The sequence below is a fragment of the Pteropus medius genome, unplaced genomic scaffold (genome assembly GCF_902729225.1).
Source record: "Pteropus medius unplaced genomic scaffold, Ma_sr-lr_union100, whole genome shotgun sequence".
Classification (NCBI taxonomy): domain Eukaryota; kingdom Metazoa; phylum Chordata; class Mammalia; order Chiroptera; family Pteropodidae; genus Pteropus; species Pteropus medius.
In genome coordinates this window covers 5,884,625-5,899,985 of record NW_024349804.1, presented here as the reverse complement: position 1 = coordinate 5,899,985, position 15,361 = coordinate 5,884,625, and the positions used below count along the sequence as shown (strand labels likewise).

Here is a 15,361-nt window from a genome sequence, read left to right as displayed (position 1 = left end):
ATACTCTTAATCTTTCATGACAAAGAGTGAGAAAGTTAACTGCTTAAAATACACACACACTCACACAAAACAAAGTCAATCTACCTAATACTGACATTTTTAAAAATTATATAAATGTCTGCAAACGTTTTAATGATTATGTGATTATTTTAGCCTAATACAATGTGTCTTTTATAAAAACTGTCATATCTGCCATCGGGCTTCTTTCTCCACCTCTCTGCAACAGTTCTAACCTTGTGTTAACTGTTAGCCTCCATCTCCTGGCATTGAGTATTTGGAAGAAAACACCACATAACGGGAACACTCAGATTGCTCCCCTGGAACAATTATACGACTACAACCCAAGCTTAATCAATGCTACTAACACATTTATAGGGCTTCCAGATAAAGCACAGAATGCCAGTTAAATTTGAATTTCAGTTAAATAACATTTTTCCTAGTAATTAAAACTTATTTGGGCATCTTGTACTTTTTATTTGCTAAGACTGGCAACCCAACATATTTAAGGAAACAATGTGTCACAAGTAGAAAGTGAACATCATAAAAAAACAAAAACCAAAAAACAGTTTAAAGGAAATTGGGATCTGGACCAAAGCGTTCAGGCCACTGGGAAATTCTACACAACTACCAGGCAGGCAGCCAGGGGCCACCACCACATTACCCACGTTGTGCTAAGTCCCCATGAGAATGCCTAGGCTGGGGCCAACAATAACGCTTTCAATTAATACAGGAATTTAGTGTCCCCTGGTTGTGGTTGCCCCCTTAATTGTGTTACCAGAACTCTGCCGCCTTATCGAGTCATTCTGGTTGCAATCATAAAGCCAATCCAGGGTCTTTTTGGGTGGAACATGGCTATGCCCTTGGATTGTTCCAGTGTTTTGGTACCTCCCAAAGGAAGCTGCCCCTACTAGACCACTACCTAATTAATGCATTGGAAAACACTAGTTGATATGTTGGAGTATCAGGTTCCAAAGTTGACACTGGTTAGAAGGGTAGTGTTTAAGCAAGGGATTAGCAGTTAACGTAAAGATAATTTCCCCTCAAATAAGAAGACATCACCAGCCCCTTAATTTACAAACTTATTCTAAGACTCTTCCATCTGGTTTCTGTTGAAATCTAATTTGATACCATACCAGCTCGGTTTCTGTGTATACTAGGAACTCAGTTTTCATCTTGTTTGACTAATGAGGATCCTGAGTCTCCTAGATGATTACTATGTCCTACTCCAGGGAATAGGGTATCATTTCCCAAATGACCCCAAGAATTTTCATATCACATGTCAGGGTCATCTATGTCTTCCCAAATAAACTGCCCAAACTCCAGTCAATTTACTGATCCAACCCTAAACTGACACTAACCATTTTAAACTGCCTCTATGCATTTTACAAGCAACAACTCTGGTTACCTGCCTGCCACACTATTTTAAATTATTTTTAAATCAGGCATTCTTTTCCCATGTCTCATTGAGAACAGCTTGTATTAGCTTTCACAGCTAACAGGAGCTCGGTAGCTAGCGAGTGTCAGGTCAATGTAGTACCCTTATCCTTTCCATTTTTTTGGTCTCTTTCAAAACTTTTATATAATCCCACAACTGCCACCAACTGAAAGGAAGAGCATAGAACATACAATGATCAGACTCAAACATATAGCCATTAACTAACTTTTGAAATTGGCAAAGATTTACCATAGATATTTTTGACGCAAAGGAAATACCTAGCAGTTTGTTTCACTTAGTAGAGCTCCCTCAATTTCCCTCAGTTGAATGGATATTGCTCATTGGTGGACTCATCTGTCAGCAGCTTGCACAAAGCTGTCATAAGTCAGAAGTTACCCACTTTCTGGGCTTTTCTATATACTCCAGCCATATGAGCAAAATACTTCTGCCCCTTTATTTATATGCCATTGCTTTGTGAATTTAGCACATACATCTTAAATCTGTGTACAAAATACCGACTTACCTGTTTCCTAAGCTGACTTTCCCTTGTGGGGTTTAATGGCTGGAATGTGCCCTCCACATGAATTTATACTACATTTGGAAGGCTGCTCCACTTTCGAATATTTTAAGGCCCATATAAAGATTAAGCTTATTTAATGTGGTCCTAGAGAGCAGAAATGGCATCAATGGCCAAAAGCTTTAGGATAATTTATCTTGGGTCAATATGTTTTAAAACTAATTTCTTATGTATAGTATCTTATTTAATTTTGCTCCCAGTATCTGGATTATAGTAGGCATTCCATGTTATTAGATGACTAAATTTCTAATGAGAGATATTTCAGGGAATTGAGGTATCAGTAATAACCCAAGTGACTTCTAAGGTCCCTAAATTGCTTTGACAATCTATTCTAATTTCAAAACACCGTTTTCATCATAGAGAAAATTTTTTCAGATGGGGATTTGTGACAGGAGCCCCACAGGATAATTCCCTAAAGCTGACGGAACACCCGTCCTCCTCCTGCCATGTACTGATTTCTTCCTTCTCTTGGGAAGCTGATGGGTTTAAAAGACCTGGCTGTGGTCTTCTGGGCGGCAGGGATCTGAACAGCTCCAACAAAACGAGGCTGCCTGTCTGTACCAAGAGAATCACATCTTTAAGTGACATTAATGTCCATTGGTTTAGAAGTGCTGTTTCCTTATTCCTCTGATAAATATTTTTGTAAATAGAGAATAAATGTGCCCTTCTTTATCTATCTTAGTTATAGAGACTACATTTAACCAAAGGGCCACATAGGGGGAGTATGAAAGTGGTAAACCCCACACCCACGGCACACACAAAAAAGTGAAAGCTTAAGGCTTATTATCCAGGTTAACTATCCTTTTTTGAAACCTGGAATTACTTAACAAATGAGTTCAAATACAGGTCTTGACTGAATATCTCACATCATCTTCTTCAGAGTGTGCTTCGTTTCTAGGGCTGCCAAGTCACCTCCTATCAGAGACACTGTATAGACACAGACACTGCATCTATTGACTGTATTCAGCACTTAGTAAATGCTGAATATGCCTTCAGCAAACTGAGATCTATTTCATTTGAGAATAAATGACCATACTCTGTTCAGCATGTATAAAGCTCTTGGTTTATTCAGCTGCAAAGCTGGGGAAAGGCTTCCTTTAGGAGTGAATAGCAGAAATGTGTTTATGAGCAAGGCACTTTTCTCACACACTCTCTCTCTCTCACACACACACACACGCACACACAGAAAAAGGAACATATGGTTACATAAACATCAACATATTTTAATTTTCAGAACTCCCTATCTCTTCCCACCTCCCCCTTAAAAAAACAAAAACAAAAACAGGTGGTTGTAACATTTTAAAAACCGGTTTCACAGAACATCTACAGAGGAACATTTTCTGATACATTCAGTTACACGAACAGTATGATATGGTTTCAATTCAGTAATTTTCCATGAATAAATATTTCTTCTACCTACAATTCCCTCCTTTTTCTTTAAGACAACTAAAGCTCAGCAGAAATACTCATTAGGTTATAAACATTCTTCTCTCCTTAAAATTGCTATACATTTATAGGATTTGTGATTCCATTAATGCTTCAATCTTTTGATGCCACATTGTATACAACACTTAATTATGGAGAATAAGAAGCAGTAAAACTAAAATAAGGAAGAGGATATATATCTTTAACAATCTAATTACTGAATCCTTTAGCTGCCCAGTCAATCAGGATCATTCACAGGTTTCACTCTTTTTTGCAGGTTGTGTGAAAAGATTTAATGGTCTCATGCATTTTATGTATGTCTATTACTATGTTTTGACACCTAAATGAACACAGCAAGACTCATTTACAAGGGTACATACTCTTCCTTGTTTGGTTACATCTAATGCTAATCTATGTAGAAAAACGATGCTAAAAAAGTCTTCGACTTCAGGTTACATTAGGCTGAGATTTTCAGTAGTAAGATTCTTTAATGTCAGAAGTGTTCCTGGAAAGTGTGCAGTGGGTGTGGAAAGTGCATAATGTACTGCTCCAGGAAACACACAGATGAAATAATCCACTAGCAGTTAGCCCTGAAAACATAAATGCTCTCTTAATGCTTTCCCTTTGGTCTTTCGGAATGTTTTGTTTCCTCTTGACTAAAGTCTGGGTGTCAAGATGCTGGAAACATATTCCCTATAGAACAGGTGTCTGTTTAATCCCCAGGTATGACCTTATAGGCCAGTTTAGCCAGAGACAGACTGGGGGGAGCCTATGATAGAAAATGTTTATGCTGTAATTGCAAGTACTATAATAGGTCTGGAGTAGTGTAGGTGAGGTTTGAAATTGCACTTCCTCTCCCTAAAGTAGGAACCCCTGCAGGTAGGCTTATCTATATAAAAGCTGGGAGATAAATCAGACCCATTGTTTTCTTTTGTCCAGTTATTTAATTTAATTCAACTACCTCCCTAGAAATTAATGTCAGAGAAGAATATGCTCAGCAAAGTGTTACTGGGAGTAGCTAACCTCCTACTTTTCACAATAGCTGTTCTTAAGGTTGGGTAACAAAAGGGTAGTAGCCTATCTTTTCCTTCCCATTAACAATTAGTTATCTAGTTAGAGTCCATTCAGATATGCGGAATAAATTGGGGGGATAACTGAGTGTGGAGAATAGTTAACTTATCTGCTGCAATATGGTCCCTCTTGACTAATTCTCCATTGAAGTTCTCATTTTATCCACAGGGTCTATCAAAGGGAACGCTCACAATGCACATTTCCTGTAGCTGAGTGAGGGGACCCTCAGGTATATAATCAGTACTTGGTAGCCCTTTGGCTTGTCAGGATAGGGCAAAGTCTGGTTGAGAAGGCATTCGTTTCTCAGCTCTGGGCTGTGTAACACGAGAGGCAGCAGAACAAATGGTGGATCTCTATAGTGATGCAGTTAGGAGTTTGTTAACTGCCTTTTGGAAGTCAGTGTAAGAATAAGTAGTGTTGATGGGCTCAGTGCGGGTTGTTTCCTTAACTGTTTTAGTTAACCAGCCGCAGCAACAACCAGAAACACATGAATTAGGAATTTGTTTTAGGTATTCCGGTATGGGAGTGGCTCTACTCAAGGTTCGACTTAACTGCTTGGTGGCAAATTGCAGTGCTCCATTTAGAGTGGCGTGATCTCTAGAAAGCCGGCTGGGACTTGTAAGGGGCTTTTGAAAAGGTGGGACTCCACAAGAAGCCAGAGGTGGCCATTCAGGAATTGGTTCCAGTTTGGGAACACAGTGGGAGCAATGGGAGAGTCTTAGACCTATCTCTCGAAGTATATGGACTGGCGTGCTTGGATCCAAGAGTTTAGCATGATATAACCAGGAATTAGGATTTAAAGGTTTCCAAGTTGTTGAATATTTTAAAAGGCACTTTACCTGCCAAGCGAGACTCTCAAGAGGTGTTAGGTTGGGCACCACAGGGTCCTCTTCTTCAGAGGAATCCCACTCTTCCCCAGAACTCTCATTTAGGTAGTTAGCGCTTTCTTCTTCCTCACTTTCTGATTCTGATAAAGGGTCAGGAGAGGGATTTCTGGGACCCATTTGAATAAAACAAAAGAAGGAACCAGAAAAAGGTAACAATTGAAGCCAGCAAAACACTAACACTGGCAAATAGAAACAAAAGATGAAAAATCCCTTCAATAAGATTGTCTGTTTCTCAGTCCGTTACACACAAAGTATGCCTCTGGCTCGCATCACTGTGCAGTTCTTTGAGATTATGTTGGGTATTCTTCACTTACAAAGAAGACATCTCAGTTCTCAGGACCAGTTCAGTGTGTAAAAGTGTTAGTCACTTACCAGTGGTCCAGGCTACCCAAGAAGAGAAGGGGTCCTCATCTAGTCAAGCTGATTTGCTTAGCGTGGTTTCAACTGGTTGTGATATTGGGAAGAGACACGTGTGTCCACTACTTTGTTGGCAGGGATATTACATCTACTTGGTAATGAAAAGAAACTCAGTGGTTGCCTTCGTTGTCTGCTGGTGCAGCCAATTTTGTGCAGGAGGCTGGAGCGATGAGTTCTCAAGGACATGTGGTGTGCATAGATCCGATGTTTTCCACAGGTGGTGCAAATGCCCTTGGAAACTGGTAACTTAGCTGTTGGACTATCTGGAAAGGTAGCCTTAACCTGTGAACGAGAAGACTAGACACATGACACTAAAGCCTGAAAGCACTAGGTAACATTATTGCACATTTAACTATGAGTATTTAAGAATAAGAAGCCTTATTGGCTTTCCTATCTCATAGGCTTAGGCAGATTTTCCTACTGGGAATGGCTCCTAAAATCACAAAATTGGGAAGAAGAGCCTGAGGCCATTTTAATCCTTATGGTTCATATCTGAACCAGCTTGTTTTTTAATATGCAGTTCTAGCCCAGAAAATTACTTCTGCAAAAGCAGATCCCTGATGCCCCAAACTCCAAAGAGAGAGCTATAAAAGGTATCTTTTTACCTTTAGATGTGCTTATTGGGATTAGTTTTAGGGGACCTGTCCTGGTTGTAGAGCTGTTAGATGTTAGGAATCTGGCTGGGACCCCAGAGATTGCATTCATGTGACCATACTCTACAGGTATAAGATAGCAAGTATAAATCTTAATATAGTAGAAATTACACTGAATGTAAATAGGTGAAACTCAATTAAAAAACAAACAGGCTGGATTAAAAAACAAAACAAGAGTCAATAATGTGCTAACAAAAGATATTTTAAAGCAAAAGACACAGGTCAAATATAAAATAATGAAAAAAGATATATCAGGCAACTGTGAACCAAAACAAAGCTGGGATAGCAATCTTAATATCTAACAAAAAAGATTTTAAGCCAAAAAATATAAGGGACAAAGATGGACGGTAATACTGGTTAAAAGGAACCAAATAAAGTGACATACAGTTAAATCCTCTCTTAAAGTCACTGAAGGGCTCTGCAACTTTAAGACAAATGATGTTAAAACTGGTAAAGCCAGTTCTGCCACAGGCTAACTGATCTAAACAAGAGTTAGGTTCCTATGACATCTCATCAATGTTATAACTAAATGATGTTGAACGAAATTATGTCATTCAAGGACCTGCTGTACTCATACACATATGAACCTGAAAACACATATTCAAAATTTCTCAAGTGACAAGTGATAGAACTGCAGGGGAAAGAAATATAAGTGGAGATATAAAAATCTAAAAAAAAAGCCACTTAAAAATATCAATATACTTTGGATACTATATAAGAATACAGAACTCTACACCAAACAGAATAGCTATCTGAGCACACACAAACACACAAATAAAACATGCATTAAGTTATAATATATAACTAGATTCCAAAAGGTCAATTTCGTTCACACTAAATTCTCTGACCATAATGCAATAAAATTAGATAATAAAGGTTAGTTAAAAGTATTCCTATTTTGAGAAACTAAATAACTCATGGGTTAAAATGGAGATTACAAAAGATATTAAGAAATATTAAAACTGAATAATAATATACACCTGCAAGGCAAAATCTGTGGGACATGAGCAAATCAGTACCTAAAAGAAATTTATAACTTTGAATACACTGATGAGGAAACAATAAAGTTTAAATATTCACAAGTTAAACATTCAAGATAATGCAAAAGAGCAAGAGCAAAATCAGCAGAAAGGAAATAATAAAGATAGAAATGAAAAAGCATATAAAATAACAACAGAAGACTGATAAAACCAAAATATTTTGATAATGAATTAAAAAAATGAAAGTGGTGAGACTTATCAAGAACGAGATTTAAAAATAAAAGATTCAAAATAAAAACATGACAAACATATGCTAAAATATTAAAATCTAGATGAAATGGCTAAATTCTAGAAGAATAAAAAATACTAAAATTCATAGAGGAAGAAACAGATAACTTCAATAGAATAGACTAGTAAATATTAAAGAAAATGAAAAGGTAACAACCTTCTATTAAAAACATCAGGTCCATGTGGTTTTATAAGTGAGTTCCACCAAACTTCTAAGAAAATATATATTTTATATGTTGTTCCAGAAAAAAGAAAAAGCACATAAACTGACTAGGTCCTTAAGAAGATAATAAAATATTAATTCTAAATCTAGATATGAACCAAATAAGTACAGGCTCATTTCACTTGCAAAAATTCCAAATATTACCCAACAAAACTAATAGTGTTTTGCTTATCCCAGGAAAGCAAGAATATCTCAACTTCAGAAAATTTATAAATATAAATGACGACAGTGATAAAGCCAAAAAAAAAAAACCCCACAAAAAACAAAAAAACCACCTAGATCATTTTATCAACCATGGATATTTAACTTTTCTTAGTTCCCAATCAACACCTATTTATTTTTAAGAAACAAAACACTCTTACCAAACCAGCAAGAAAAAGTTACTTTCTCAACTTGGTAAAAGTTTATCAACCAAAAATTTTCATATTCCCTTTAAAAATCAAATTACATAAGGATCACCATGATGATTGATACTGACAAAGAACCAAAAGTTCTAATCAATGTTATAATAAAAGAATAATAGATATAAGAACTGGAAGAAAAAAGCTATTAATTTATAGATATACAGTCATCTAATTAAAAGAAGACTTAACATATGAACTATTAGAACTAATAGAAGAGTTCAGCAAAGTTCCTGGATATGAGATTAATCTATGACTATTCACTAATTTGTTTATATAGCACTTAACAATTTGCCAGGTACTATTTTAGAAACTGCACAAATGTTAACTCATTTTAAATTCTCCTAACAACTCTATAAGATAGGTTTTTTTATTGTCCCCATTTACAATGAGGTTTAATTTACCTGCCTGAGGTCATGCATTTAGTGAGAGGATTTGAATCTAGGCACTCTTAACTTCCGTATCAGTAATACTAACTAGAAAATGTATTACATAAATACCTTCCACAACGTAACACACAAGATCAAAAAATGATGAATTCAATCACATCAAAATTAATCATTTCTGATGATTAATGACTGAACTAAATAAAGACATCGAGAACGAAGTTAACTACAAATCAACAACAAAAAGTAGCAACCTCAATAAAGAAATAGGCAAAGGACAAAAATATCCAGTTTACAGAAGAGAAAATCCAAAGGCCATTGACGATATGACGAGTAAAGAGATACCACATTATTCTATTCGTTTGGTAATTAGAAAGCTGGACAATGTCAAGTGCCAGTAAGGAGACTAAAGGAATCCCTTCAGGAACCAGCCTGCTGGTGCGATTGTAGACTGGGATCTTTCTGAAGAGCAAACTGGCAGCACTACTTAGCCAAACTATTTGCACATCTCATGATCTAGCAATTCTACTCTTGGGTATATGTAGCAAAGAAATTCTCGTTAAGACCAACATGTACTCTGATGCTTGGTTTTTGATGGTAAAAAATTAGAAGCACTCTAGGTTTCCATCACTGGAGAAGTGGACAGTTAAAATGTGGTAAAAGCACATTAGAAGTATACATTGCAACACAGCTGGACTAAAAGCATAGGTCTAAATGGAAAAAGCAAAAACCAAAATATCAACAGCTCATTTACATCATTCTGTAGGAGTAATTTCCAAAATGTAACTCAGTAAACATCTAGTTTCAAATACACATTGAGTTGTGTTAATAAGGTCATATGGTATGACTTCGTGTCAGTAATATTTCTATATACATTCTTTTTATATATCAGTTCCCAGCAGTATCTGGCATATATCAGGGGCTTAGGTTTTTTGAAAAAATTAATGAGGGAATGATGAAGGACTGCTGTAAGTAACTATACAAGCATATCCTATTTTTATTCTACGGCTACAAAAATACCCAAATTATATTTAAGTGACTTAATAATGTGTTGGACAAAGGCAAATTAAACAAGTTTTTAAAAGGTAGGATCAACAAAGATCCTACTAAAGCAAAATAAAGAGAATTGCTTATAACTTCATCTGCAGGAAAAAACGTGAATGCAAATACTTTTAAGTTTATACTATTACCACCTAGTTCAACCTAAAAACAAAAAGAAAATTCGAACATACCATAAGTCTTATTTAATTGAGACAGGAGAAGCTGTTGGCTTTTAATTCTTCTGTCCTCTTATATTTTTACTATTTCATTTCAACCAGATTCCATCTGCAAGATTGAGTATATTTCAGTCATTCTGTTACTCAAAGCATGCTTTAAAAGGCTCACTCTACTTTTTCAGCAGAAATAACAAAGTCTCTTTGAAGGCATATGTAAACCCTAGAGTGAACCCATCACTGTTATTCTTTTATATTTCATGTGCATAATTTTCCCATATTAAAACCAAATTAACTGCACTTACTCTATATACCTCCATGTATAATTTACCTTTAAAAAATATTTTTTTCCTGTAATTTTGGAACTAAATAACCTTACCACATAAATTCTTTAGTTTTGTTATTTCTTTAATTAAACAAAGTTTACCAAGGACAGGAAGAGATTTATTCCCAAAGTTGCTGTTATTTGTTCTTTTTTCCCATAGCACTGAAAATAGAAGTTAATAGGTAAGCTTAAGACAGTGAGACTAATAAGTTTTAATTTATCATTTTTTACCAGCTTTATTGAAGTACACAGTTGGCAAATTATATTTAACACAATGTGATGTTTTGATATATTAACTGAAATGACTACCACAATTAAGCCAATTAACATATCACCTCGCAGTTACCATTTATGTGTTAAGAACACTTGAGATCTACTTTCTTAGCAAATGTCAAGTATACATATATTAACTATAGTTACCATGGTGAACATTAGGTCTCCAGAACTTATTCATCTTAAAACTGAAAGTTTGTACCCTTTGACCATTATCTCCCCGTTTCCTCTACCTCTCAGCCACTGGTAACTCCCCTTTTACTCTGTTACTATGCGTTTAACTTTTTTAGATTCTACATATGAGATCATTAATTAATTGTCTTTGTGGCTGCCTTATTTCACTTTGCAGGATTTCCTTCTTTTTTAAAGACTGAATAGTATTCCATTGTGTGTTCCTGTGCATGACCTCACATCTTTACCCATTCATCCACTGATGGACACTTAGGTTGTTTCCATAATTTGGCTACTGTGAATAATGATGCAATAAACATGGGAGTGCAGATATATCTTTGAGATAGTGACTTTATTTCCTTTGAATATAAAGTCAGAAGTGAGACTGTTGGGTTACATGCTAGTTCTATTTTTAATTTTTTGAGGAACCTCCATACTGTTTTCTATAATAGCTGAACCAATTTGCATTCCCACTAACAGGCATAAGAGTTTTCTTTTCTCCACATCCTTGCCGACACTGCTTTTCTTTTCTTTTTGATAACAGTCATCCTAAAGGTGCAAGGGATTGTCTTACTGTGATTTTCACTTGCATTACCCTGATTAGTGAGGTTGAGCACCATTTCATATACCTATTTGGTCATCTGCATGCCTTCTTTGGAAAAATGTCTACTCAGGTCCTTTACTCATTTTTTTTTTGAACTTTTCTAAGAATTTATTTGAACCAATCTGAAAACATGCCAGGGAGCAAGATATCAACTGCTCCCTCTATGCTCATTGGTTTTTTTTTTTTTTTTTTATTAAAGTTGCATGAGTTCCTTATATATTTTGTATATTAACCCCCTTTGAGATATATAGTTTGCAAATATTTTCTCCCATCCCAAAGGCTGCCTTTTCATTTTGCAATCTATTATACTTTAAAATTCTTTTCAGATTATAATGTTCAAAAAATACTGAGCAAAAACATTAATTCCCCCCAAAAAAGCTCATCAAAATATAGTTAGGCTGACCTCTGGTGGCCAAATGCCTCATCCTTTAATAACTGACAAGATGGTATGAATGAAGTCATCGCTCATTTGTGGCAACATAGCCAAGTAAAATACAGTAAAGGAAATCATATCAGAAATGTCACAGTCAAACAAAGCAACAAAAGTAGTTAGGCACCCAAACCATAAAGAGAGCTGGGCAATTTAAGCCCACGAGATAATAAAAATGCCTCCAAATATTCGTTTGTTCTAATTTTTAGTTTACCAGTTGACTTTACATGAAAAACAAACAGTGGTTCTCAAAATAAATATAATTCCGCACTGTCCAATATTGTAGCCACTAGCCCTCTGTGTCCACTGAGTACTTGAAATGTGGTTAGTGATAGTGGGTAAAGTAATACCGAATTTCAAAGACTTGGTAAGGGAAAAAATGTAAATTATGTCATTAATTATTTATGCTGATAATGTTGAAATAATAATTTGGACATACTTGGTTAAAGAATCAATGCCTTTTCTAGGTTTCTTTCACCGCAGCTTTCTAGGCATTCTACGTTTAGGCTATAGTGAAATCATAAATGTTATCAGTATGCTACATGTATGCTTAGGCCTCTATGCTTCTACTCTAGCTAATCAACCTAAAATGTCTTTCAGAAATTTGACATCTAGATAATTTTGGAATTATGGACAACCCAAATACTACCATATTTATTACTTTACTAGCATTTGAATACCTAAAGTTTCAGGAATTAGGCATATGAGGAGAATGGATGAATAAATTATGGCATATTCATACAACAGAATATTCATACACCAGGCAACCCGTCTGTGCCTCAGCTTCCTCAGCTTAAAAGGAGATAGAAGTTACCTGACAGGGGTTGTTGGTAAGGATTAATTAAATAAAGTGCTTAAAAAGTGTCTGGCAGATAAGGGACGATGAAGAGTAATAAGTTATCATGATAAGTGTCAGTATGAATAAATCTCAAAAACACTGATTGAAAAAACAAGTTGCATATGACTAGTCATATAACATTAAAACATGAAAACAAGAATATACTTATTAGAGATGTATTCATATATCGTAAACACATAAAAATTAACAGTAAATGAAGAAAATCAGTTACTACTGGGGAGGAAAGGTGATTTAATAGGAAAAAAAGTGAATGGGAGGCATTATTACCTATTTCCTTAGCTGGCTGTGGGTACTGAGATGCTTGTTTGGGTGTGACATAATTCCATTAAAAAAGTTTAATGGCTTAGTTCCTGCTCGAAGGCGATCCAAATTCCTCGATCTTAACCGACACCCTAAACCTGTTGCCCTGCTGTGTTTCTTTGTTGAGAACATCGCCGTTACGCTCCCCTGTGCGAAGCCGGTAAACCTGGAATAAGCTGCGTGTCTAAGCTAAACCGTGCCTCTCTTCGCAGCGGTTCCCACACTGCCACCCTCCTTTGCGGACAGACTTTCCAGCAGCCGAGGACCCAAAGCCTAAAAGGACAGCGGCCCGCCTCCATCAGGAGACGTCGGAACGGCCCCCTCGCAGGCCCGGTACGTCTCCCCGCTCGGGAGAAGCAGGGCCGCTGCCCCGCTCCGCAGCACGCCCTATCTTTCCCTTCTCCGCAGGATCTCCAAGCGAACCCCTCCTCCCGGGACCCCCTGCTCCGCTTCAGTCGGAGCAGGAACTGTTCCCCTCAGTGGATTCTCTGTTCTCACCCATGTAGGATCTTTTTCCTTTCTCGCTCGCGCCCTGCCGCACGACCAGGTGAGGCCTAGCGCCACCAACTCTGTCCCGACAGTCGCATCTCCACTCGGCTCACCCTCTCAACGGATACCACTTCCGGGCGAGCAAACTGTCCCCGCCTCGTAGAAATGCCACTGCCCACCCGGAAAACGGCTGGCTAGGCCCGGGGCGCATGCGTCCGAACCGCAGGGCTTGAGGTGGGTGGGTCCATCTCTTCCCGCTCTGGCCGCCCCGCCCTCTCGCGGCAGTCTCGCGGTATTTCCTTCTCCCGCGGGAGTTATTTAAATGTTCTGGCGGTAACTACGCCCTGGGCTCCCCGTAGCCCGCAGACCCGAGTCTGAGAAAGCTCTGGTTATTCAGTCTGTGATCTGTCGGGCCAGCTGCAGCCGGTTGCAGACGGGGCTTGTTCCCGCGTAGTCCCAGCACCATGGGGGCGGAGAAGAGGCTGCTCTCGATTAAGGAGGCCTTTAAGCTGGCGCAGCAGCCGCACCAGAACCAGGCGAAGCTAGTGGTGGCGCTGAGCCGCACATACCTCACGGTAAGCGCACCGGACTCCGAGGCCCCGGGCCGCCGCCGCCCCTCTTCCTCCTGCAGGGGCCTCCCCTGACGCTTTGGACTCCGCGCGCTGCGACTCCATCCTCCTTGAACTGAGATGCTTGTTCGGGTGTGACATAATTCAGGACCTGGTTCGGAGAAGTCTGGCGACTTGCCCGAGGTCGCCTGGGCACCCCCTCTCCCCAGCGGCCTCTGCCGCGGACCGTTAATCCTTTGTAGGCTTGAACTTGGATAGAAACATGATTGATCCCCGAGGCACCAAGCAATGGGCCTCAGAATGGATCCTGAGTGCTGTGGTTCAGTGGTTGTTGTCCCTTTGGTCACCGCCCACATCAGAAACGCCGACCATCAGTCACCTAACATCATTCCACCGTTAAATTAAATCAAATCACCAAATAGCAAGTTATTAGGACCTGACTCTTTCTATTCATGTAAATAATGCTTATTTTGATTGGAGCCGTGAGAAAAATAGGACACTGAGTTTCGGGAAAATTAAATTGAGGTCCAAGAAAGATTGTAAATCAATGTAATAAGCCTTGAGAATAGGAGATAGGATGCGAAAGTTGTATCAAAAGGAAGTTGCTGTGTAATAGAAAGACTAAATATGATAGACTATCAAAGCCACTGTTGTTTTGGGGCTGTTCATGAAGAAGCATATTTTTACTAAATTGGTGCCAAGGCATATTGAGAAGTCAAGGATACCGAAAAAAAGAATCCATCCACTCAAAATTCACGATCGATTTCTCCCTGGAAGAAGTAAATTTCAGTGTAGAGAAATGGTGCACATTTATTTCCCCTTTGATGGTTCGGATAATTGAGAGTTTACTAAATAATGATTTCAGTTTGAGTTACAGCTAATGCTTTCAGCATTCTTAGAGTAATGTTGGGAAAAATGATTTCATCAGTGCAGTTTGTGATGGTTTCTTTTGTTTTTCAGATGGATGATAAAACAGTTTTTCATGAGGAGTTCGTTCATTACCTTAAATATGCTATGGTGGTCTATAAACGTGAACCAGTTGTGGAGAGGGTAATAGAATTTGCAGCAAAATTTGTTACTTCATTTCACCAATCTGATACGGAAGATGATGAGGAAGAGGAAGATGGTGGCATTTTAAATTATTTGTTTACTTTTCTATTAAAGGTATTAAAGGTTTATGAAAACGTGAACTTTGGGGGAGTATTGTAGAAAATTATACTATATTAAAGGGGCCATGGAAGTTTGTGTATTTTAGAGAATGCAATATCTGGTAATTGAGAACATGACTGTGAATGAGTTTTTTATAGGAAATATTAGAACTGTCATGAAGATTAAAAGATGTACTTTTAAAATTCAGATTAAAAGACGGACTTTTAAAATACAG

At 37.8% G+C, this 15,361-nt stretch overlaps 3 protein-coding genes across 3 annotated transcripts in view; 1 reads left to right on the top strand and 2 right to left on the bottom strand.

The window, feature by feature from the left end:
* The window catches only part of FAM184B (family with sequence similarity 184 member B), an 86,068-nt gene extending 80,164 nt beyond the window's left edge, over nt 1–5,904 (bottom strand). Inside the window, exon 1 of the mRNA XM_039838096.1 lies at nt 5,768–5,904. The gene's annotated coding sequence lies outside the window, so the exon portion shown is untranslated. The remainder of the gene's footprint in view (nt 1–5,767) is intronic.
* On the bottom strand, nt 3,053–5,769 carry DCAF16 (DDB1 and CUL4 associated factor 16). The gene has a single exon (XM_039838121.1). It carries the CDS (start codon nt 5,510–5,512, stop codon nt 4,862–4,864), a length of 651 nt encoding a protein of 216 aa, XP_039694055.1. The 5' UTR covers nt 5,513–5,769; the 3' UTR covers nt 3,053–4,861.
* Nucleotides 5,905–13,729: 7,825 nt separating the features above from the next.
* Nucleotides 13,730–15,361, top strand: part of NCAPG (non-SMC condensin I complex subunit G) — a 28,810-nt gene continuing 27,178 nt past the window's right edge. Inside the window, exons 1-2 of the mRNA XM_039838120.1 lie at nt 13,730–13,983; nt 14,938–15,141. Coding sequence (XP_039694054.1) covers nt 13,873–13,983; nt 14,938–15,141 — 315 coding nt within the window. The 5' untranslated portion in view covers nt 13,730–13,872. The remainder of the gene's footprint in view (nt 13,984–14,937; nt 15,142–15,361) is intronic.

Coding starts and splice junctions, on each gene's coding strand:
- DCAF16 (XM_039838121.1), bottom strand. CDS start 5,512: ATGGGTCCCAGAAATCCCTCTCCTGACCCTTTATCAGAATCAGAAAGT.